Here is a 24924-nt window from a genome sequence, read left to right as displayed (position 1 = left end):
TGTTTGATGTTTTATCATGTTTTTAATATTCTGCCCAGAGTGGCTGGGGAAATCCAGCCAGATGGGTGGGGTATAGATAATAAAATTGTTGTTGTTGTTTATTATGAACCATCTTCAGAGGCAGCCCATACCGTGCCTTTAAAAATCACATGACTTCCCCCAGAGAATCCTGGAAACTGTAGCTCACCGCAGGTACTGGGAAGTGTAGCGCCGTGAGGTGCAAACCACGGTTTCTGGGATTCTTTGGGCAAAATGCATTGTGTGGCTGTGGCCGTAGTCAGGGGAGGGGGAAATAACTTTCATTCAAGCGACGTCCTCACCAGCTCCTGTGCCCCCACTGAGGCTGTGGAACAGCACAGTTCCACCGTAGAAATCCCTTTTCTCTGCCTCTTTCCGCAGACTCTCCATTGTCCGGCTGCACAAGCTCTGATCGCTCTCCGAACGGACGCCATGATAACCTGTGAACCGCGAAAGGTACAGACACCAAGTGAGAACAGCTGCTGGAGACGAGCCACAGGGCAGGAGGCTCCCTTCTTTTTATTATTATTATAATTTTTATTAAATTTCTGTTTTGCATTTTAGAACATTCACTTAAACAACCTTAAAATATCAATGACCGCCCTTCCTCTTTCCATGGTTCGTTTTGCACAGCATAAATCCCTACATATTTTATATAAACTACACCAATCAGTATTCCATTATAAGAGGCATGTCCAACTTCCAAGACACTGCAATCGACTCCCACTATGAAACTGGCAGTGATCTACCCACTGGATTGACCAACATTGTTGAGCATTTTTTAGAAATTGAAAGCTGTTGAGCATTTTTTTAGAAATCCAAAGCTGTTGAGTTTTTTTTGGGGGGGGAGGGGTGATCAGGGTCCCAAACCATCGAAAACTGGAAGTGTTTCGGCTTTTGAATGTTCTTTTGGAAGCCGGACATCCGACTGAGCTTCCATGGCGTCCGATTGGCTTTGGTTTCTGAACGTTTCAGAAGACGAACGGAATTCCGGAACCGATTCTGTTCGACTTCCAAGGTATGACTGTACGCACAATTTCCCTCCATATATATTGGCTCTCTTCCAATGTCTTTCCATTCTTACGAGCTTTCCAGAGGCTGCTGGATGCAGAGGAATGGTGGGGGGGGATCGAGCTGGGGAGCCCCCAAGGGAAGAGGAGGTGCTCCCCAAGGGAGAAGACTGGGAAGAGGAGGTGCTGGAAGTAACGGAGCCTAGTGAGCAGGGAGAGTCTGTGGCAGAGAAAAGTCTAGAATCAGAGGCAGAAGCAGGAGAGGAAGGAAGCCAAGAGGCAGAGATGAGTCAGGCTGTTGAAGAAGCCAGAGTGCCTCCCCATCCTGCTGTGACAAGCTCCTCTCCCCGCTTATCTCCCAGAACCAGAAGAGGTCTGAAAAGAGCAGAGGAGAGGTTGGTTGCATGCGGGCGCTGACTCCGGATTGCTTGGAAAAAACCCTGGAGAAGAGGGAGCTTAAGACAACTGTGGAGAGGTGGGGACCTTCCGTCTCGGCAAGCGATCCATGGGTCAAGACCTACCGGGGATGATACGCTGTGCTCTTGAGGCCTGACGTTCAGCCAAGCCTGTGCAGATGTTCTTGCTAGTAAAAAGTTAACTCCAACATTGAGCGGCATGATTATGGGGCATCACTACAACGGAGAACTCTGGGGCTCTTACCATAAGCCCAGTTGTTGCCTCGTCCCTGCTTCCCCATGATGAGATTGGACTCTCTGAATACCCTGGTTTTGGGGTGGGGAGAAAGGAATAATGATGATGATGAAACTGTCAGAGAGACTTTATTTGCGTCTCTGTGCACTACAGCAATAAAATAAAAAGATGTTTCGCGTGGGGGTTGTTCCTGGCCCCTGTGCGCGTCGGTGCAATGCATACCGTATAAGCGCACTGCACCACCCCACCACCCCCGTTTCTACCTTCTTCCAGTTCCAAAAGGGATCATATGTCAACTGGATGCGCCTAAACTGGTCACAGGTTTTCACCAAGAAAGTGGATTTCTGCATTATGAACCAAGCGTATGTGCATATAAAGCTTATTTTGCACAATTTAGCCTTCTGGCAACCTTTCAGCACTGGAAATCCCGCTTACCCACCCCAGTTTATGAGATTTCAGCCGACGCTGAAAGCTTCCAAGCCTCTCTCGGCTATGCAATCTCATAAAAGGCTCGTCCCCTCTTGCATCCTTGCCCGTCTCCATGGAATACCAAAGGTGTTTCTCCCACTCCCCGAAGAAATCTATTAACAGTGGCCTGGAGATTTCTTATGTTGCCTTCCAAGGAATGCAGGGCGGCAGAGCTGGAGCCGCCTGCCACTTACCCTCTTTTGATTTGTTTCTGTAGCTTCCTCACCACTTTGGGCTCACTGTCCACACAGATGGCGCTCAGGTGGCCATCCGGAGAGCAGAACGGGTAACTAGAAGAGACACAGCAGCAGCTCACATCAGGGAAGGCCCAAGACACCCTCGCTCCACTCGCCGCACTCGGCTTTAGTTGAAATTCCTGCATCCCAGGGGGTTGGACTAGATGATCCTCGGGGACCCTTCCCACTCTACAATTCTAGGATTCTATGAATCATGGAGTGATTCCATAACTTTGGAGAAATCCTGCTATGCAAAATGATCGGTGCAAAGTCTGTTTAAAATCACTGTAATGTAGTAAGTGGTGGCTTTTTTTTTGTCACTGACATCATGCCCAAAAAATGTGAGTTGCTTAAGAAATGGGGAGCCTGTGATCCTCCAGATGTTGCTGGAATCACAACTCCCATCACCTCTCACTGCTTGGCCCTGCTGGCTGGGGCTGATGGGATCTGGAGTCAAGCGGCAGATCAAACGCCACTAGATCCTAGTTCTTGGGTTAGATGGTTTAGCAGCCTTTCGCCATCTCTGGTTTCGAGAAGCCCATCGCTTCTCAGAACAGCTCTAGGAGTTCCAGCCAAGGAAATGAAGAATTGCACCCCTCCCCCATCATTATATTCAAAATTAAACCCTGAGCACTATATTTGTTCCTCCTGGCTCAGCTACTGAGACATACTTGAGGGGTGAGGAAGAAGGTCTGTCTCTGATTTGAAGCCTTTTAAAAAGGCAGAGGAATGGATTGACATATTCTTTCCTCTCCACCCAGGGAAAAAGGAGGAGGCCATGTTTTTCCCTGGGCCCAGAGGATACAACTATGATTACTACAGAAACGTAACGATTATAAACCACTTCCAAGCGTCCAAAGTTCTTCACGTGCATTAACTAACTGAAACCCTTACAACGACCCAGCAAGAAAAGTCACAAGAGACTGGAGGCCCAACTGTAAGCCTGTGGTCTGATCCAGCAAGCTCTTCTACTAACAGACGTACATGTCAGCTTCTCGGTTACTTGTGCCGGTAACAATTTGCCACCATTCCTGTCCAATCTGGTTGCCACACTGTCCAACCTGTAGCCACACAGCAGACATGGTTCCTGGAAGAGTAAGCACAAACAACATACCAGTGTTAGACACAGAACAGGGGAATAATAATAATAATAATAATATATTATTTATACCCCGCCCATCTGGCTGGGTTTCCCCAGCCACTCTAGCCGGCTTCCAACAAAATATTAAAATACAATAGTCTTCTTGTTGTTTAGTCGTTTAGTCGTGTCCGACTCTTCATGACCCCATGGACCAGAGCACGCCAGGCACTCCTGTCTTCCACTGCCTCCCGCAGTTTGGTCAAACTCATGTTCGTAGCTTCGAGAACACTGTCCAACCATCTCATCCTCTGTCGTCCCCTTCTCCTAGTGCCCTCAATCTTTCCCAACATCAAGGTCTTTTCCAGGGAGTCTTCTCTTCTCATGAGGTGGCCAAAGTATTGGAGCCTCAGCTTCAGGATCTGTCCTTCCAGTGAGCACACAGGACTGATTTCCTTAAGAATGGATCGGTTTGATCTTCTTGCAGTCCATGGGACTCTCAAGAGTCTCCTCCAGCACCAAAATTCAAATAGTCTATTAAACATTAATAGACTAGTGCTGGAGGAGACTCTTGAGAGTCCTATGAATCAGACCCCCTGTCCCTCTAGTACAAAATGGTCTATTCTGGGTCTCCAGGCAGAGGGGTCTTTGCCATCTCTCACTATCCTGTCCTGTTTTTAAAAAACAGAAATGGGGATTGAAATGGTACTATCAAGCATGTGATGGCCAGCCTTGTTGGCGATTGGGTTCCAAGTCCAAAGGATGAGATTGGGAACATTAAAAACATTAGAACAGCCGGATCAGGGCCAAAGCCTAAGCTGTCTTGCAGCATCCCATTCCCCACATGGGCCAGCCAGATCAGATGCCTGTGGGAGGCCCACAAGCACACCAGGAGTGCAATATTTATTTCTTTGTTCATTCATTCAGTTTATATCTCGCCCTTCTTCCTGGAGCAGACCAGGGCGGCAGACACAGAAATAATAAAGCAAATTTCTAAATGTGTTCTAAAACTGGTAACCTAAGATTGCTTCTTTGTGCAGGAGGGACTTTCTCCCGGATTTTATCTTGTGAGGTCATTCGATGAAGAGCAGTATATTAATCTAATGAGTAAAATAAATAATAAAACGTTCAAAAACATATTCTCGACCAGTGATCAGAGGGTTTCTAAGAACATCAGCTTTCAACCATCAAATGTCTAGGTGACAAAGGATGTTTTAAAATTCCTCCTGAAAGTCACAAAGGAGGGAATCAGGATCACCTAACTTCACAAGTTTTCTAAATCAGTGTTAAAATTCCGATATATACCGGTAAGCTCTTTTTATGTAATTTTTTTATTTATTGAATTTATATACTGCCCTATACCCAGAAGTCCAATAGCCAAATGGCACATTAAACCTAGGTTATGGTTGCAGGTGGGTGGCGCTGTGGGTTAAACCACGGAGCCTAGGGCTTGCTGATCAGAAGGTCGGCGGTTCCCCGCGATGGGGTGAGCTCCCGTTGCTCGGTCCCAGCTCCTGCCACCCTAGCAGTTCGAAAGCACGTTAAAGTGCAAGTAGATAAATAGGTACCGCTCCGGCGGGAAGGTAAACGGCATTTCCATGTGTTGCTCTGGTTCGCCAGAAGCGGCTTTGTCATGCTGGCCACATGACCTGGAAGTTGTACGCCGGCTCCCTCAGCCAATAACGCGAGATGAGCACCGCAACCCCAGTCGGTCACGACTGGACCTAACGGTCAGGGGTCCCTTTACCTTTACCTTTATGGTTGCCACAACAGAATGTCTAGGGGCCTTTTTTTCTTGCAATGACATTTATTATTGCTGTTGTTATTTTTTTTCTATTCCGCTTTATATTTTAAAGAAAAAAATTCAGTGCAGTTTACAACACATTAAAATATCCAATAAAACAATGCAGAATAAAACAAATTCAAGCTTCAGGGAAAATATTTCAGATCCTTCTCTAAGTGACATTTGGCTTTCCCCATATTTATTTACCTACTTAATTTATCACAGAAGGACTCTGGGAGGGAAGTGTGGTGCAGTGGTTAGAGCAGGGGTCAGCAACCTTTTTCAGCCGTGGGCTGGTCCACCGTCCCCTCAGACTATGTGGTGGGCCGGAGTATATTTTGGGGGGGAAATGAACAAATTCCTATGCCCCACAAATAACCCAGAGATGGATTTTAAATAAAAGGACACATTCTACTCATGTAAAAACATGCTGATTCTCGGAATGTCCGCGGGCTGGATTGAGAAGGCGATTGGGCCAGATCCGGCCCCCGGGCCTTAGGTTGCCTACCCCTGGGTTAGAGTGTCAGACTAGGATCTGGGAGATCAGGGTTCAGATCCCCACTCTGTCCTGAAGCTCACTGAGTGACCTTGGAGTCAGCTGCAGCCTCGTAATCTTTCCTCACAGGGTCATTGTAGGAATTAACTGAGGGGGGGGTGAACTATGAACTCCTTGGAGAAAAAGGTGGGAGATAAATGCAATAAATAAAGATATTTTGCTTACCTGCTTAAGAAAGCTGGAGAGGCCAGCAAGATGGAGATGTCAGTTGCCAACCTGGTAGAGAGCTCTACGTGGCCACAACTGGACCTGCGCCTGTCGCAAAACGCGCCCGGGGAATTTCTGGCACTGTTCTGAACAAACAAACAAATATTATTTATCGTTCAGATTTCTTGCCCATTTCAGGGTGGTTTAACAGCAGCTTAAATTAAAAGCATAATCATAGTAAGCCAAAATGAATACTACTGTACTTCTGAGTAAGCATGTGATAGGATCAGGCTACAAAAAGATGAAAAATTGTGCCTGTGGTGGCACAAAATACACCTGATGCACAGTAATAAAGATAACAATTATTCATATAATTCATATGAAGGAGCGTCTCCACCCCCATCGTTCTGCCTGGACACCGAGGTCCAGCATAGAGGGCCTTCTGGTGGTTCCCTCGCTGTGAGAAGCCAAATTACAAGGAACCAGGCAGAGGGCCTTCTTGGTAGTGGCACCCGCCCTGTGGAACGCCCTCCCACCAGATGTCAAAGAGAAAAACATCTGCCAGACTTTTAGAAGACATCTGAAGGCAGCCCTGTTTAGGGAAGCTTTTAATGTTTAACAAACCACTGTATTTTAATATTTTGTTGGAAGCCGCCCAGTGTGGCTGGGGAAACCCAGCCGGATGGGCGGGGTATAAATAATATATTATTATTATTATTATTATTATTATTATTATTATTATTACTATTATTATTATTAATGCAGGGAAGAACAATCCATACCATGCACATTGTTACAAGGCAAATCAGTTGGCATAAAACCACAGGCGAGAGAACTGCAGAGAAAGTATTAGTAGCAGGGGTATTTAGGGTTGCCAGACTCAATAAAGGACAGGACTTCCATGCCTTTAATTGCCCTGCTCTCTTTTGAGTCTGGAAACCTTAAAGAGAAACCAGCAGACCCTTTGTTTAATTTCCAAGCAAAGGGTCTGCTGGTTTCTCTTCAAGGTTTCCAGACTCAAAAGAGAGCAGGGCAATTAAAGGCACAGAAGTCCTGTCCTCTATTGAGTCTGGCAACCCTGAGGGTATTTAAAGCAGAACACGTCGGTAACATCAATAATCCGAAATACCGCCGGATTAAGAGCGTGATGCTCTCTGCCTGCGTCCTGGGAAACGCGTCCTCCTCCTCTCCAAGGAGCGCGGCGGGGCTTTGCAGTGAAAGCGCGCTTCCTTCGGAGGTTGCAAACTGGCTCGGCAAGCGAGAGGGGAAGGAGAAGCACGTCGGGATGGTGTCGGAAGAGAAGACCCGGGACCTGCAGCCGCGGCGCAGCGCTTAAAAGAAGCCCGCAGGAGAAGGGGGCGCCGGTTGTGCGGGGCGCCGGCAGCGCAGCTGCGCCTTTGCAGCAAGTAGGAAGTCGACGAGCTACAGTTTCCGTTTGAACGTTTCAGGACTCCGGGAGGAGGAGGAGGAAGAGGAGGAGGAAGAAGAGGAGGAGGGGGAGGGAGGAGGTGGCGGCGGCTGCTCCTCCTCGGAGCGTGATCGCCGCCGTTAAACGAGGACAAAAAAGAAAAGAAATAAAGCCAGGGGACAGAGAAAACTCGGAGAGGGAAGGAAAGAAGGCAGCGAGGAGGGCGAGGTTGCTGCCAATAAAAAAGCCCTGCAAAAATCAAAATACAAGCCGCCGCCGCTGCCGCTGGAGGGTCGCCCATTGGGGGAAAAAAGAAGACGCCTGGATCTTCCCCAGGGAAGGAGCTCGTGGGAAAGGGCCGGAGGAGGGAGGTCAAGGAAAGGAGAAGGGCGTTTTGGGGAGGGGAGGATTTGCGCCCGTCTCCCGATCCTGCCCATTTCTTCAAAGGCTCGTCTGGGGCCTAACTTTCTCCTCTGCCCACCTTGCCCGCGCGGATAAATTGTTTCGGTTGCAAGAAGCAGAAGCAGCAGCAGCAAAAAAAGAAAGGAGCCTTTTGCAAGGAGGCGAGCGCCGTTTCCCCATTTTTCCGCCCCGCGAGGAATCTCGAGGATTTTACAATTTGCATTATTATTGTTGTTATTTTGCGGCCCCGCGCTGCACGCCTGGGACACGGGGAGCAGTTGGCAGGGAGACGGAGAGAGAGAGACCCATGGCCTGATCTGCAGCGAGAGAGGATTTGCAGCGCTCTTCTTGGAGGGGTTTGGTGGGGGGTGGGGATCCTGTTTTGCTTTGGGGTGGGGGTCAAGGAGGCCAAAAAAGGGTAAAAACAAGCACACCTTCCCGCCGCCGGAGAACTTAAATTTGGATATCTATCTTGGGTGCCCCGAAGAGGATGTGAAGGAGGCGCCGGGAGCCAGACCCACCGAGCGGCCTCCTTTTTGGGGGGAGGTCAGGAAGAGGCTTGGGGGGGTTTCTGCACGCCTGTTTGGGGGTTTGCTGCCTTGGCGTCGTGGTCGTTTCCCCGCCGCCCAGCCCCATAGAAATCCCCTTATGTGGGGCGGAGGCTGCGCCTGCCCTGATCCTCCTCGCCGGGGCTGCTGCATCTGATGAAGAAGAGGCCGAAGATGGGGGATTTCTACGACCCGGAACACCCCACCCTGGAGTAAGTACCGCGCAGCCCCACGCTGCCTCGCTCTCAGACACGGGTGCGGGCGTTCGTGTGAAAGAGACCCCCAACTCGGGTTGCCCCACTTCCAGGATCGCGCGGAGGTGGGGCAGTTTCTGGAGGGGGGGTATCCTCCGTTTTACAGCCCCCTCCCCATGTTTATAGCCTTATGGAGAGGCTATAAAGGGTGAATGGACATATCCCCCCTCAAAAAATAACAAACCTTTGCATTGCAGGGATTAGGCTCTACATTTCTAGGATTTTGTAATTTTAGGGGATGCCCCGCCCCATGGAAAATAAAAGTTAAGCAATGCCTTGCAGTGCGGTGTTGGCCCCAAAATATGGGGTGCCCCACAACCCCCCCCCCCACACTCCTGGGGTGCAGTGGGTGGTACGGTATTTATTTCCCCCTGGAGGGGTACCGACATTGTGGAATCTCCTTCCCCTCCATACAAAGGGGTCTGTCAGGCGAAAGGGCGGGCAAAGGGCCCCCCCGGCCCCTCTGTTGTGGGGAGGAAAGGGGTGTCCAAGTGACCCCTTTCTCTTCCCCACCCCCCACAAAAATAATAGCCCCCTCCCTGCAATATAACAACCGTCTCGGTTTGGGGTGGGTGGTGGGTGGGGAAGAGCAGCTTTTCGCCACGGGCCTAAACGGAGAGGCTTCAGGCGGGGCCAGGCCTCGCATCCCCGGCCTCTCGTGAGAGCCCTGGCCGGCCCGAGGGGAGCCCGCGGCGGCGAGCGGCGGAGGGAGGAGTGGGCGGGCTTGGGAGCTGGAAGGCCGCTTCTTTCACCGGACGGTGGGTGGGACGACGGCACGCCGCCTCGTAAAATGGTGAGAGGGTGGCCTTGAACCCTCACCTCACCTCAGAGGGAAAAAGGAAGGCGCCCGTGAGGAGAATGCCCTCCTCAGCGAGGGTCATGGCGGGCTGCTGTCTTGCTGTCAGCCATTTGTTGCCACAAGGCACCTGAAAAGGGACACTTTCCCCTTTCCTCAGAGCGGTTTTTTTTATGGGGGGGGGAAATAAAAAATAAAAAGGGCCAGCATTTTCCCTCTCTTAATCCCATCACCAGTGTGTGGAAATGTTAGAAGAGGAAAATGGGGCTGAGGGAAGGGGCTTGTTTCCTTCCTTTCAGGAGAAAAGGATTAAAAATGTAAAATGGAATCGTTTTCAGGAATAGGGCACTTGTAGGGGGCAGGGGTGCCTTGCCTCCCTGGCACAAAGGGGGGGACTGCAAAGGTGCCATTTTCCTCCCCCTTTCTCGGGCACCTTGCCCGGCTTGAGAGGTTATGGGTGCCATGCTGAGCATTTTGGGTGGGTGGGCTGTGGAAACTGGGTGGGAAAACTGTCACGTGGGGAAGGGACACACAGGACCCCTGACAACCGGTGTTTGCTTTTCTGCACCCAAAATGGGGCCACCGAGAAGCAGGCAGGCAGGTGTTTTTTTAAAAATGCCCCGCCATAAAGGCAAAACCAGATGCCAGCGGTTGAGCAAATCAGCCAGACTTAATTCAACCTAAAAACTTCCTCCTTTGCAGGAAACGCATTGCCTGGAGGGGACCGTGGTGCTCTGACAAGGGCCACTTTCATTGTGGGGCTTTGGAGCGGCCATGTGGGTCTCTAATACTACTACTACTAATAATAATTTATTATTTATACCCCGCCCACCTGGCTGGGTTTCCCCAGCCACTCTGGGCGGCTTCCAGCAAAATATTAAAATACAATAATTATTAAGGGTGCAAATGCCTCCTTGAAAGGTTCAGGGGTGGAGTAGGCCGCATTTGCCCCTGGGGTAAAAAGTCCCGCTGTTCCCTAATTCAGAGGGGCCAAGGCAGGTTCCCCCGTTTTAATTTGTCACTTTGCATTGTGTTGGGGGGTACAGACAGGTAAAACCCACAAGTTCAAATCGGCTGGTTGCTTGGGGCGAGTAAGAATCGCCTTTAGGCGACCGGGCTGAGGAGCCACCATTTGCTTCTTTTGTTACTATTAATTATTTCATAAAATGTATATGCCTCTTGACTGTTTCAAAAAGCCTCAAAGCAGCCTCAAAGAGACATGTTGGTAAGACAGGCTTGCCCCCCAAAAGTTTCTGAAATAATGTTTATGAGCAAAGCTAGGAGGACAGTTTCCTTGACCGCTCTTTTGGACTTCATTTTGGGACACCTGAAGATGAGAAGAAAGGGCCGTTAAATGTACTATAAAGGCTGAAATCCTAAACTTCCCAGGGTGTGAATCCCATTGAACACAAACTGGGACTCTTTCTGAGTAAACGTACTTGGGGTGTGCGGTGATAACCGTTCTTTATTTTTGCACCTCTTATCCCAACATGGGTCTACAAAGAGGCGGACAAAAAAAAGAAATAAAACTCCATATATAAGGAATGAACGTTAGATGGCAAAAATGGACACCAGTCGCGTAAATCACCAAGTCTTAGTTTAACCTAAACGCCCCCTGAAATGAAGCTATTGGCCACCTAAACATTTAAATCAGAAGAACAAGTCTTGGTGCCACCACTAAGCAGGCCCTCCTGTCTGTAGCCAAGACCCACACCTCATTTTAAACCAGTGTGTACAACACTCTGCAAAATAGCAATGAAAATAGATCTCCCTGTCTTGAGGAGTGTAAAACTTAAGACAGAGATGGCAGTAGGTGGTGGGGAGTTGGCAAGGGCAAGTAGGGGAAGATTATGTGTTGAGTTCAATCAAACATTGAGCTTCCACCCCATGACCCACTTTACTCATTAACATGTGCTGGAAGCAGTGAGGAGGTGGGGGGAATCCAGTCCTAACAGCTTTTTAAACTATCCTTATCAGAAAAGCATCTTAGAAGTTACAAGGGGTAGCTAATCCTTGTGATGCAATTGTGAGTATGAGCTTGGGGCCAGTGGCCTCCATTTTGAGTTTGCAAAGGGACATTTCTTACAGTGTTAGGCCTTTATGTGTTAAATAATGTTGCTACATAAGACATATGGGCATTTGTAGGGCAGGAGAGATTTTGTCCTAGAGTGAGCCATGCCCAGTACAGTATATGGAAGGAAGATGACACACACACATATTTTTACTATTAGTTTTCCAATAGCCAAATTATAACGATAACAACCCCCCAAATTATAACATTATCAAAATGCCAATCAACTTAATAAACTTCCCTTTATTGAATTTTGCTTTCTTTTTCTTTTGCCACTGAATTTCACTAAATGCACATAGGTAACCATTCGCAGGGTTGACCTGCGTTCTGTTCTTAATTTCTTTTGGAGAAGGTGGTGAAGTAGCTCAGACCCTCCTTGCTTCCCTTCTCTCAGATGTACCTCTAACCCACAACCGTTTGTCTTGAATACTATTTTATTTTTATAGCACAACTTTCATGTCGAAGGATCCCAGTGGACATCATAAACCTAATACGTCCAGCATCCCTGAAATGCAGTCACCTCTGAGGTGGAAAGGGACAGACAACTGGTGTATCTTTCCACAGAATATGGATGGGTCTGAAGAGGTAGAAAGGTAAAATTTTGGACAAGGGCAATAGGGTAAACCTTTGTTTTTGCAAAATGCTACTTACTGTATCACCATCTTTTGATACTCATGCCAAAGTATGTTTTCTACAACTTCTGAAATTAGTGTCGTGTGAAACAATTTTGAATTCAGCTTCTATTTTACTAATTCAAATTGTAGTCATGTTTTTTTTGGTCAGGTCTTTTTATGATGGGCAGCATATAAGTTTAATAAATAATAACATTTTGGGTTTTTCCCTACTCGTAAGAAATACTGGGTACTGTACTTGTAAGAATGTCCTTAACAGGTAGTTTAGTAAATAGTGTTCAAGTATTGGGTGGGAATTATTTTTCAGAATCTAACTGGTTTCACGAGCTCCCATTCTTACAGACTGTTTTAGATTACTGCTTTGTTTTTAAATCCAAGCTTCCTAACAGTTTAGGAGAACAAGTTGGCCTTTTATTTTGGGATTCTGTAATGCAATAGCTTTCCACTCTTAGTGACTCCTTTTGTAAGTACTGCATTGTTAGGTACATCCAAAAACATGACATGTCTTCTAAAGATGTGTGGAGATGTAATCCAAAAGATATTTCACAGTGTGGCTGGCCTCTTGCATTGTTTCCTGTGTTTATATATTACGTAGCTATACAGGGCCCAACATTATGTGAGAGCAAATATTGGATCTCTCTTTAGTAAAATGCGTAAAGGTGCAAGAGAATGTGCTTTATGAAGGCATTCGTCTGAGTTCGATTGCGCTTGCATTTAAATAGCCCATCTGAACTTGTATCTTCAACAATAGCCTCCTTTCTGCCCCTCAAAGTGCCGCAAGATGTTTCAAATATGCTATGATGGTGGCATTCCTGGAACCAGCTGGAAAGGAGGGAGGGAGCATGGAGCAGTTTGAAAACAAACCATCATGGCTGCAGGATATTTTCTGCTTGCTGGAGAAGATGGCTTCCTCCAAATAGGGTACCTTAAATAGGGCAGACACTGACAGCTTATCCACAGTAAAGCTACAAACAGCTTTCTGGTGGTTTTTTTTTCTTGGAATGGGAGAGAGCGCGTTAATTTCCCCTGTTTAATGTGAGCAGGTAGCATTCTAGGAGCGCAGCTGTTTAAAACTGTAGGCGTAAAGTAGTAATTTGGAAAATTAGAGAAATGGCTAGTTGGCTTTCTCTCTTAACTGGAAGCTGGCAATCAGTTGTCCTGTCTTGTGCAGTTTTTACTTAATGTGATTACTGCAGAGAAGTGAGTTTTAAACTAGATGGATGAGGTGGGAGATAACTGTTCCCTTATGTGATGATCTGCAGCATTTTAGAAAGTGACAAGATCAGCTGTGTTGGCTCAATTCATTGGTATGTAAAGGCAGGAGTACGAGAAACACTTCCTTTTGCTGTGCTGTAGCTGAAACCGTTAACCTTGACCGGTTCCACAGTGAATCAAAATAAGTTTGTTCATTCAGTTTGGTTATGGAAAATCATCAGTTAGCTGAAGATGCAACAAACCTCAAGTATGTAAACCAAATTAGGCAAGCACTTTTTCTGCATTTGTTTTGATAAACTACTAGGCTATCTGTAAATGGAAAACATCACCAAAGAAACCTGTTCAACAAAGAGGTCTAGCAACCTGCAAAAGCTTCAAAATCAGTTTATCTCTCCTGCCTCTTATACTCCAGGTTTATTAATCCATATTAAGTTATTGTATTCTACTTGTAATTCGCAGAAGGAATTTGCATGTCTGCTCCACACGGATGGTTTGAAACAGCATGAGGGAAAATCTACTGTACTTTTAATTACCTTGGTAGAGGGTACAAAACAGCAATTCTCTTTGTAAACTGCTTTGAAGTTGTTGTTTTTACCAACAGGCGGTGTATACTTTTTTATTAAATGAATGAAGGGGTACATTCACGTTAACAGTGAGGAATCTGCCATTAAAGAGTAATACATTTCTGGCTTGAGCTGTTCTAGTACTGAGGACACTTGGCAAAGTAGGTTTAGGTTTTCGCTGTAACAAACTAAAAGGATGCTTTCCCTTGAATACAAGCCCAGCCTTTCTCACCCTTGGGTCCCCAGATGTTGGACTGCAACTCCCATCATCCCTAGCTAGCAGGACCAGAGATCGGGGATGATGGGAGTTGTAGTCCAGCAACATCTGAGGACCCCCAGGTTGAGAATGGCCATTGGGCAGTTAATTATGTATGTAAAGGAAATAAATAATACTCTTTATGATTAAGTGGTTTGGTATAAGAGTAATGAACACTTCATTGGGGAGCTAAAATACAAAATGCAATGGGCCATATCTTAAGTCTTAAAAGTTAGGGGGTATGGGAAGGTCTGTTGAATTTGAAGTGGCCCAGAACAACACTTGGTTCAGCATAGCTCCTTCACCACTCTTCCTTAAGAACTTCTCCATCATCCTCAGTGTCATAAATCTGCCACACTTTGTTTGCCATTGTAGTACCTGAAAAAAAAACACTATTTGGTAACCCAAAAGAAGTGCACGCAATAAGGCAGGAATCCTCAAACTTCGGCCCTCCAGATGTTTTGGACTACAATTCCCATCATCCCTGACCACTGGTCCTCTTAGCTCCTCATGGGAGTTGTAGGCCAAAACATCTGGAGGGCCGCAGTTTGGGGATGCCTGCAATAAGGGGATGAGTGCAATATGTTTGTTTGGTCATTTAATTCATTCCTGTTGTGCTTAACATTATTATTATTGAATTTTAGACAGATAACTGAAGCAAACACTGAAGTCTGCCTTTGGTCACAATTTAGCTGCATCTTTCATACAGAAACTACCACCACAGGCTGGATTTGGGCTACTATTCTGTTGTCGCTGGTTTACTGCTGGGGTGACCATCTGAAGGGCTTCTGTGTGGATAATTGGATGCTTAATCAGACTCGACGACTGTAGATCCAAGGGCGGTTTGAACATCCCAGAGTAAGATTAGTGTGGACAGTTCTGGGGTGCTTGGAAAGCTCATACACTACCTTTTCTGCAAGCTAGCAGTTGAGGCAGCTTGGTAGTAAAAATACAAAGCAGCGTAAATGCAAAATGATAAAATAGAAAGTAGCAGCCACTGTAGAAAAAAGAGCCACTGTAATGTAGATAAAATATATAACACATTCCTCCCCCACCACAGTAACATAGCACACATCAGTAAAATAATTCAGCCATCAGAAACTCCCAACACAGCCCAAAACAGCTTAGAACAGAATGTCCTTAAGTTTTAACATTTTCACTTTGAAGGGCTGTGGGCCAGGCACAGCATTAAAAAAAAAACCCAAAAAATTACCCACCCTTCACCACATGGTCTCAGATTACTACTATTTAAAATGCAAAGAAATCTTTTTAAACAAATAACCAAGAGAATAAGGTGGCCCCAAAATATACCTCTCCAATGTCAAAAGCCAGTGTAAAGAGGTGGGTCTTCAGCATATGACACAAGCTACATGCGGAGAGGAAATTCCTCAACTTAGGGCCTGCCACAGAGAATACTCTGGCTTGAAATAAACTTTAGGGGAGACCAGTTAGAAACAGGGATAGAAAAGCTATTTAACACATGGCTCCTGCAACCTGGGCTGTGGGCACCAAAACAGAATGCCTAGTCACATATTTTTTTTAAATTCAGCAACACTTTCATAAGCACAAACTAATACTGTTCTTTAACCAGGTAGAAGAGAGCTTGAATCACTTGGCTCATGTGCTTCTTTAGGTGCTCTGCTTCTGCGTGAATCAGCTGGTTCATGGGGCAGCGCAGCACCAAAAGAGGCAGGCCTTTTTGTGCCCTGCTGCCCCGCAGGCCATTTTCAGCCACACCAGCCGGCGAGGTGGAGATGGTAGGCGCCAAACCTGGCGCTCGGACATCTCCACCTCCTCACGAAAGGCAAAATGCGCCTGGCGCTGGCGGACACAGTGGGAGGGCAGGGCGGACAAAAATGATGTGCCAGAATTCAGTGTGGGAAAGCTTCCTAGGTCTAGTTTGCTGAACTCTGCTCACTGGCTTTGTGGGAGGTTATGGGTTGGAATGATAATGAAGCTGATTATTGGAGCAAGAGAGGCTTGTGCCCTAAGGTAGGGGTGTGAAACCTGTGAAGCTCTGGTGTTTTGGGACCCCTAACTGCCATCAGCCCAGCCAGCATGGTCAGTCGTCGGGGATGTAGCACAACAACAGCTGGAGTGCTGCAGTTTCTCTGTCTGCTTTAGGAAAGGGACGTGGGTGGCGCTGTGGTCTAAACCACTGAGCCTCTTGGGCTCGCTGATCAGAAGGTCAATGGTTCAAATCCCCGTGACGTGGTGAGCTCCCGTTGCTCTGTCCCAGCTCCTGCCAACCTAGCAGTTTGAAAGCACGCCAGTGCAAGTAGATAAATAGGTACCGCTGCAGCGGGAAGGTAAACGGCGTTTCTGGCACTCGTCACGGTCCTCCGTCAGTAGCGGTTTAGTCCTGCTGGCCACATGACCTGGAAAACTGTCTGTGGTCAAACACCGGCTCCCTCGGCCTGAAAGCAAGAGGAGCGTCGCAACCCCATAGTCGCCTTTGCCTGGACTTAACCGTCCAGGGGTCCTTTGCCTTTTACCTTTTTACCTGCTTTAGGACACGCTGGTTTTCAAGCTTGTTGCTGCCTTTACGACTAAAATATTTATTTAGTGGCAGTAGTAAGCTAAGAGATGGTTAACAAACCAGTGGCCCAGGCATCTGCAGGCACCACTATCGCATACTTTGGACTTGTGTCAAAGGTTGGCTGCTACCATGCTAGGAGATGGAGAATGTGTAATTTGCATGGTCTTTACACACTTAGAGTACATTCTGTGTGGATTTATCCCTCAAATGCAGAATGTAAGCTCAGCAGGGGTAGTTCGGTTGTAGTACAGAAGGAAATGAGGTGGTTCAGGTAAAAAGTCCTTTAAACCTTTTGGAAGAAATAAAGACTTCTCGAACGGAAGCTCCACAGCTGCCATGATTTTGAATCACTTTAGAAATTTATAGCTAGTGTGAGGCTCTTGGACAATTTTGTGTTCCTTGCGGGTTTATTTTCCAAACCTCCTGTGGATATGTATTTTCTTTTCTTCCCCATGGAGTGGATTAATAGTAACTTTGGTCCTCAGCAAAATGTTTTCCTACTTGCAGAACACATTTACGTGGATAAAGACAAACAGAGCAAAATTGCTTCCTCAATTATTTTATAATCGTAATGCATCAGGGAGACAGTAATGGCTCTGGAAAAGAAAGATTTGTTTTACACCTGCACCTCTTCACGATCACTTCCTTATTAAAGAAATTAATGATTGTCTCTGAGGGCATTAAAGTGAAGGGAGGAAGGCTTGGCTGCTGTGGCTTGTAATCTTTCTTTAAAAAAAGAAGAAAAAAGCTTGCTTGCTAACGCTGCCCTTCCCAACTGAGTTAAGATGCCACTTCAAAATGTACCTTATATAAACTGGATGCATGGATAATGTTGGGTTCAGCTGATGTACCAAATTTGGGTGGGTACCGGTAGGTGATGAATCTGTTGGGGACAGGCCTTTTGCAGAATTTTTCCTTTTGCATAAAATGAAGGTGGGTGTGTTTCTGCATGTGTGCCTTGGTTGGAAAGTGATTTCACACTCCTTTTTGTGTCTTGTCACATACAGTACTTCCATCCCCAAGATCTCCAGTTAGTTAGCCACCTGCAACTGTGCAAGGTATTGCAGGAAAAAAACCTAGTCCTAAAGGTATTCCAGTGGTGGCCAAACTTGGCCCTCCAGCTGTTTTGGAACTACAGTTCCCATCATTCCTGGCCACTGGTCCTGTTAGCTAGGGATGATGGGAGTTGTAGTCCCAAAACAGCTGAAGGGCCATGCCTGTATTAGGCAATGAAAATGTAGCTGCTAAAATATACCTATGAAAGCAGATATGGCTTGAAGGAACTTTCATTTATCCTTTCCTGCTAAATGCTTGTCCTAGCAGGAGAGGCTTAATATATTTTCTAGAAGATGCTCTTGCTTTAGTGAACCTCAGGAAGTAAATTCCGAGTTAGGAAGCAGCAGCCATCAAGAGTGCAGCCTCTTCTGCCCTCGTTTAAGATTATGCAAGTTGTACTCATAGCTGCCAAGTTACCCCTTTTTTAAAGGGATTTTCCCTTATGCTGAATAGGCTTCCTCGCGAGAAAAGGGAAAACTTGGCAGCTATGGTTGTACTGTACACTTGAAACATCTCTCATACCATCCTCTTGTGGGAAAGTGTTTAAGACCAGGTCCAGGTCGTGCTTGGAATTTTACCCTTGGTGATAGGAAGGCAGTGCAGAGCCTGGACCACTGTTACAGAATACAGTGGTACCTTGGTTTAAGTACACAATTGGTTCCGGAAGTCTGTACTTAACCTGAAGTGTACTTAACCTGAAGCGAACTTTCCCATTGAAAGTAATGGAAAGTGGATTAATCCGTTCCAGACGGTCCATGGAGTACTTAAACTGAAGCGTACTTAACCTGAAGCGAACTTTCTCATTGAAAGTAATGGAAAGTGGATTAATCCGTTCCAGACGGGTCCACGGAGTACTCAACCTGAAGCATCCTTAACCTGAAGTATAAGTGTAATTGGCTTAACCTGAAGCGAACTGTCCCATTGAAAGTAATGGAAAGGGGATTAATCCGTTCCAGACTGGTCCGCGGAGTACTTAAACTGAAAGTACTCAAACTGAAGCATACTTAAATCAAGGTATGACTGTATTTACAGTGACTCGCCTCCATTAGGTTCACTACATAGATTCCTCAAGAAGGCATAAACTGCATAATTTGACCCAAAGGCAAACCCGATATCTAAACAAAGGGACTTTTCAGGTGGTGTGTAAATCAAGTGAAAAATCAAGTGAAGCTTTTTCAGCGCCCCTTTGCTCAGAATCCCTTATGCTTTTAAGGCAGCATAATGTTGTTCTGTGTCCCGCTTGCTTTCATTTTTTTTTGTAACAGTTCTTATTTGCATGCGAACAGCGCAGCCTCTTCTGTAGTTTTGTAAGGGTTTCTTCCTTTTTTCTCTGCTGCCATTTCATTGCCAGAGTATTTTGTTTGTTGTATCCATAGCAACCATCTCAGATGCAGAACAGTACTGTAAAAGTCAATAATCTTGCCTTTTATGTTTGCCTAGGGAGATGACTCCCTGACCTTTCTGTGCTCAGGAGGCCTTCCCTAAAACTTGGCAACCTTCCTTAGCCCCAGAGAACCGTTTTAAGGATAAGAACGCCTGGCTTAACAACCTATGCACACGTTCATGCAGCCAATTTTAGTTTGCAGTGCTGTAGCTGGAACATTCTCACAATTCAAAGACTTGGCCTTTTGCAGTTTTCTGTCCACTTCTCTCCCCACCCCACCCCCCTTGTGTTTTCAGAATGCGAGTAGAAAGAGGTTGTATTGGAAGCAGCTGCCTTGTGATTCTGAGCATGGAAAGTTCATAATAGATCTGTCTGGCCATATGTTTTTTACTAAGCAACTCTGTTCCTAATGCTGGTTGAAACATTTGAAAACCTCGCCCTACAAACGTCTTCCTGAAAACAAAAGGCTGCAACATGCATGAAGTGAAATTTCTGTGCTTCTCTCAAATATAGTCTTCTCTCATTTACCATTCATTAACAATATTCCACTTTTGGGTTTCAACAAAAGTTCACAGAGCAGTTAGCCAAGTGAAATGGAAACCCATCCTAAAAAAATTAAACAAAAACTAACATTAAGTAACGCAACAGTAGGTGAGTTCTTCTAGATAGAGAAATAATTCTTAAAAGCCTAGTGGCATAAAAAAATATTTGCACATGTTTCAGAATGGAGCCAAATAAATTAAGCGAATTTCGTGTTCTATAATTCCAGGGCAACATCAGAAGCAGTTCTAGGATGCATCTAACATTAATTCTACTTGGATTAATTCTACTTGGATACATCCTTTAGTCTGGTGATGACATGCTTGCCTCCAGTATGAGGAACAGTGTTAGAGATATGAAAGCTAGGAGCTAAATGGCACCTTAAACCTAGGTTAAGGACGCAACAATGGAATGTCTAGGTGCGCTTTTTTATAACAATAATTTATAACAAGCTGAAAATGAATGAACTGCAGCTAAAATCTTATGTTCATTTTTCACATGGTCTAGTCCTTCCCCTGCCCACCCCCAAGATGGTTTCTTCTCCTGTCTTCAGAGAGTAGCTGGAAGTGGGGAGGCAGCAAAGGGTCCTACTTTCCTTCCACTCTGCCGTTTTAATCTGAAATCTTAGGCGCAGCACTGCGCTCAGAGCTCAGAAACTGTTCGCGCTAATGAAATTCCCTGTCCCAAAATGCCCCTAGAACAATGGGAGTTTCAAACACTGTTGAGATATCCTGTAGGAGGGAATCATTGACTGATCTTAAGGCTTTGAGAAAGATCAAAAGAGCCATGCACACATACCCAGTTATGTAGAAATATAAATGACATGTTCAGAAACACAGGATGCTTAGTGATTGGATTTGTGCAAAATAAGCAAATAAACATTTACTCTACTGTTGAAACTTAGAATGTGAGCTAGCTGCATAGATCTGTCTTTCTGTTTGCTTATACAGGGGAATCCCCACTTACATGAGGGTTCCATTCATGGCATTCCCATGTGTCATTGCGGCACACACAAGTGGGGATTCCCCCGTTCCGCCCCCTTTAGGCGCTGAAAACTGCACTTGTCAGCAGAACACAGGTGAGGGGGTGCCTTTATTGCAAAGTAGCATGTACACTCATGCTATATTGCATAGCTTACCTTTCGGGTGGTGCTTCTTGGGCCCTCTGTTGCTGTCTATAAGGCATCATTGGAAAGCTTTGTTAACATCCACAGAAGCAAGTTGCAAGACAAACAGTGATTTATCATTAGCTTAGAGCTGGTTGTGTTTATTGCAAGAATGTGAAAGAGAGGGAAACGGTGGGTTTTGAGGCTGGATGTGATGGAACTGGCAAAGATGGCACCGTGCAGAATTCTCCAAAAAGGCGTGAGGAGAATTGGAGGATCCTGGGATGCCTAGGTGCTGTTGAGGTGTTTCACAAATGACAAGTATTGTTACATGGCTGGGATATAGAGGGTACATTTAGATGGTCCATCTGATCATATCATAGCAAGTTTCCTAAGGGAAGAAAATGTGTTGTTGAGATTTGTCTAGCAGTGCCCACTGCTATGGCAACAGCATGGCATAGTTGTGAATCTGTGGGGAAGGATGCTGTGCTGCCAGGAAAAGAGGGTGGCTGGATGCTGTTTCTGTTCTGCAAGCTTTGCCAAGAATGGTTGGGTGTAAAAGAGAAACTGCTGCCTGGAGCCTTGCATTGCTTCTGAGCTACCACTTGGCCATCCAGCGTTTACCTGCAGGGCACATGTTCAGGCTAGCCCTCCCTGGTGAGTAGTTGAATCAGGCCTTTTTGCCCTCTGTTATCAAGGTAAGGGGCCAGGTGAAAGAGGGGGTTACCTGCATTCAGTTCCAAGACAGTCGTCAGGCCTCTCCTGAGATACAGGCTGCTATTGGATTCGTCACCTGCTCTGTTGCTCCCTTTGTTGCTGGCCGCCCTCCGATCTCTGTCTCTTGAGCTCCTTCTGCTCCTGGTTTTCCCTTAGGGCCTTGGCTTAACCAGGCAGCCTCTACAAGTCTACTTGAATTTGCCTAGATCGTTGCACCTTCTCAGGTTGCTGTTGTCGTCCTGCAATGTCTCCCATCTCCCAATTGGTTAAGGGTGGCCTTTATTCTGGTCAGGAGCTGTGGGAGATCCTCATGGCTCATGAGACGCAGAGTGCCTTACCTGGGAATGTCGCACAATTGGGCCCCTAAGGCTGACACAAATCACTGCCAAGCACTTCCCACCCCAGGGTTTAGCTTGAGGTTGTGGTGTTGTGCCTGAACAGTTCACATCTAGTCCGTCACCATCTTCCAACTCTGCTGTCAATCTCCTCCTCCTCCTTCCTCACAGTGTTCAAAATTTGCCAGGTGCATTTTGCACCTAAGATTCGACCACTTGCGATCAACTGAAGATGCCTGGGTGCCAGGATGGCACCTGACATCTCCACCATCTGGAGATCATTGGATCTGGACTGTTTTCACACACTAATACATCATCCTGTGGAATTCTATCACTTTATCTGCACAGTCAGAATGAATTTCTGGAACCAAATGGTTTTTTCCTCCACAGCCTGGAGCAGGAGCAGTTGCCATTAGGAAAAAGAGGTTGGAATAGGCCAATACAGTCATACCTCGGTTTAAGTACGCTTCGGTTTGAGTACTTTCAGTTTAAGTACTCCGCGGACCCGTCTGGAAAGGATTAATCCACTTTCCATTACTTTCAATGAGAAAGTTCGCTTCAGGTTAAGTACGCTTCAGGTTAAGTACAGACTTCCGGAACCAATTGTGTACTTAAACCGAGGTACCACTGTATATATGTGGACTGTCCCTGGATCAAGTGACTTCTTTTACCTAGTTCAAGGTTAAGACTGTAGAGCCATCTTGCCCTAAAATGGCAATTAGACATTCCATTAAGGGGCCATTTGGCACCTAGCTTATATATATGAGTTTCGAACACCGCACAAAAAGTGTCCAGATGGGATACAGATCACTTTCCAACTGCCACACCAGAGAACTTTTCCTTGTCCTTTTTTCTAGGGCTTGGGATACACAAACGTTTTTGAAATCTAGGTGGAGTTGCCAAAGGAGGTGTCTCCTCGTGAGGACTGTTTGGAGCCTGAGTTGATGCTTGCTGTCAGCCGAAATATTGTGGCAACCGCTTGCTATCCAGAGCTTACAAAGAACGAGAAAGCTAAATTACGCTTAACCTACAACGCTGTATAAACAAACCTTTTATTCAGTTAAAACCGCAAGTGGTATCAAATGCTTGCTGGCCGCTGGGATGGTTCTTTGTTTGGAATAATGTGTTGTACAGCCAAGAATATAATCCTGAGAGCAGTACTATGCCTTTCCAAAGGTTGTGTTTATTCACAGGATGATGATTGGTTCAACAAGGCTTGAGTCATCTCAGTGTAAAGCTTGTGTAAACGATTTTAGAATGGAGAAAGGAACACTCCAGGTTTCAACAGAGACTTGCCATAGTTATACATATACTACTTCTAGCTTTGGTTATAGAGAGGGAAATCAGTTTATTGCATGGCTCTGTGGTGGGGTGTCTCCCACACCCATGGGAACTTTTTAATGAAGTCTTTTCCCGGCCATTGATTTGTAAATCTTTTTACAGGCTAATCCCCAGTTTACTAATTGTAGGAGAGAGAGGCTTTATACACCTACATGCACACACTACGGGCCACACCTGTATGTGCTAATTATTCATGTATCAGCCAATCTTTCTTTCTCTTTCACACATCACCACCACCAGACAAATTTTGTCTTCAAGGCTGGTCTTCCCTTACTCCTTTCCTGCTTCATTTTTAACCAGCCCTCTGTAATGGGGGGAAAAAAGCATCCAGGGTCTATGAGAGCCAGTGTGGTGTAGTGGTTAAGAGCGGTAGACTCGTAATCTGGGGAACCGGGTTTGTGTCTCCACTCCTCCACATGCAGCTGCTGGGTGACCTTGGGCTAGTCACTCTTCTCTGAAGTCTCTCAGCCTCACAGAGTGTTTGTTGTGGAGGAGGAAGGGAAAGGAGAATGTTAGCCGCTTTGAGACTCCTTCGGGTAGTGATAAAGCAGGATATCAAATCCAAACTTCAACACCACCTCCTCCTCCTCCTCCTCTTCTTCTTCTTCTTCTTCTTCTTCTTCTTCTTCTTCTTCTTCTTCTTCTTCTTCTTCTTCTTCTTCTGGAGACTGACTTAGGTTTACACATATGGTTATTTCATAGCAATTAGGTATGTTGGCAACTACGGCTGGGCGATATCTGGTTTTCAAGATTGTGATATATCAACAGCTAAACATCACAATATATTGCAATGTCTGAAGATAAAGATGTAACTGTGTAGAGGCGAACAGCAACCTGTGCTAATATTGAGTTACATACTTTTAAAACAGGTACAGTTCTTAGCCTCCTTCCCTGGCAGTTCTGTTGATCTTCCTGCTTTTCATGGGGTAAGAACAGAGAAGGTTCTTCTCCACACCCCCCCCCCAAAAAAAAGAAGGGGATGTTTTGGGGACAGTGTTACAGTGTTACCAGCTGCATAATTGTTTGTAGTAAATTAGTGTGCCATTTATTTCACTTAATCCTGGAAAATAGCAGTAATTTTATCTCTAGGCACATTAGCAAGTAATTATCCAAACATGATAAAACTTGAAAGTCATTTTGCCTTTTTTTAATAAACAAAACAAAACTCCCCACTACCAACTAATAGCTACATCTATCAGCAGCTGAGTGACAGCAATGATAATTTAACAGCTGAATTTAATTATGGTAGGAGTTTATTGCTTTTTTAGTAATCTCTCATTGACGATCCCGAACAGCTCTTGGGTTTCCTTAATATCATGGAAAGGGATATTGCCTGTCCTGGTAAGGAATCTGTAATTTTGTCTAATGTGGGCTGTCCACACCATTACTTTCCTATGAACATTGGTGCCCGCTGATCTTTGTGTGGCAGGCCGGCAGGCCTTCGTGTGGCAGGCCGGGAACGTTCCTCCGCTTCCCCCCCACCCCTGCCTGTCACACAGCAGATCCGAAGATCGGCGGGCGCTGCTTGCTGGGCTTGTCAAGCCCGCCAAGCAGTGCCCGCCGATCTTCGGCTCTATCCCCCGATGCGCTACGGCTCGGGGAAGCAGGCAGGGAGACGGCAACAGCCTGCAGCTTCTCCGGCTGTTGCCACCTCCCTGCCTGCTTCCCCGAGACAAAGCGCCTGGGGGACGGAGCCGAATTGCGGCGCGGCGGGGGCTTTTCGCCGTTTGCCTTCCCCGAACCAAGGGGAAGGCAAATGGAGAAAAGCCCCTGCCGCGCCGCAGTTCGGGGCTCGCAGCGGTGGTGGTAACGGAG

At 46.2% G+C, this 24924-nt stretch overlaps 2 protein-coding genes across 6 annotated transcripts in view; one reads left to right on the top strand and one right to left on the bottom strand.

Moving 5' to 3' along the window:
• The window catches only part of LOC118092013 (tubulin delta chain), a 28615-nt gene extending 21274 nt beyond the window's left edge, over positions 1-7341 (bottom strand). Inside the window, exons 1-6 of one of the 2 annotated variants that reach the window (XM_035129700.2) lie at positions 7077-7341; positions 5966-6093; positions 3368-3470; positions 2342-2437; positions 1689-1750; positions 321-458 (exon numbers count right to left, since the gene is read on the bottom strand). In XM_035129700.2, the coding sequence (XP_034985591.1) occupies positions 321-458; positions 1689-1750; positions 2342-2437; positions 3368-3465 (394 nt within the window). In that variant the 5' untranslated portion in view covers positions 3466-3470; positions 5966-6093; positions 7077-7341. The remainder of the gene's footprint in view (positions 1-320; positions 459-1688; positions 1751-2341; positions 2438-3367; positions 3471-5965; positions 6094-7076) is intronic. The other variant, XM_035129701.2, reaches the window with a different exon arrangement.
• An 81-nt stretch (positions 7342-7422) lies between these two features.
• SETD2 (SET domain containing 2, histone lysine methyltransferase) overlaps positions 7423-24924 on the top strand; it is a 74708-nt gene continuing 57206 nt past the window's right edge. For all 4 annotated transcript variants that reach the window (XR_004693418.2, XM_060281006.1, XM_035128849.2 and 1 more), the window contains exons 1-2: positions 7423-8517; positions 11873-12019. Coding sequence is in view for 3 of the 4 variants with exons in the window: in XM_060281006.1 (XP_060136989.1) it covers positions 8462-8517; positions 11873-12019 (203 nt within the window). In the remaining variant the exon portion in view is untranslated. The remainder of the gene's footprint in view (positions 8518-11872; positions 12020-24924) is intronic.

This window comes from Zootoca vivipara, chromosome 12, assembly GCF_963506605.1.
Source record: "Zootoca vivipara chromosome 12, rZooViv1.1, whole genome shotgun sequence".
Taxonomy (NCBI): domain Eukaryota; kingdom Metazoa; phylum Chordata; class Lepidosauria; order Squamata; family Lacertidae; genus Zootoca; species Zootoca vivipara.
Note: the sequence above shows the minus strand (reverse complement) of the source record. Positions and strands in the feature narration are given on the sequence as shown.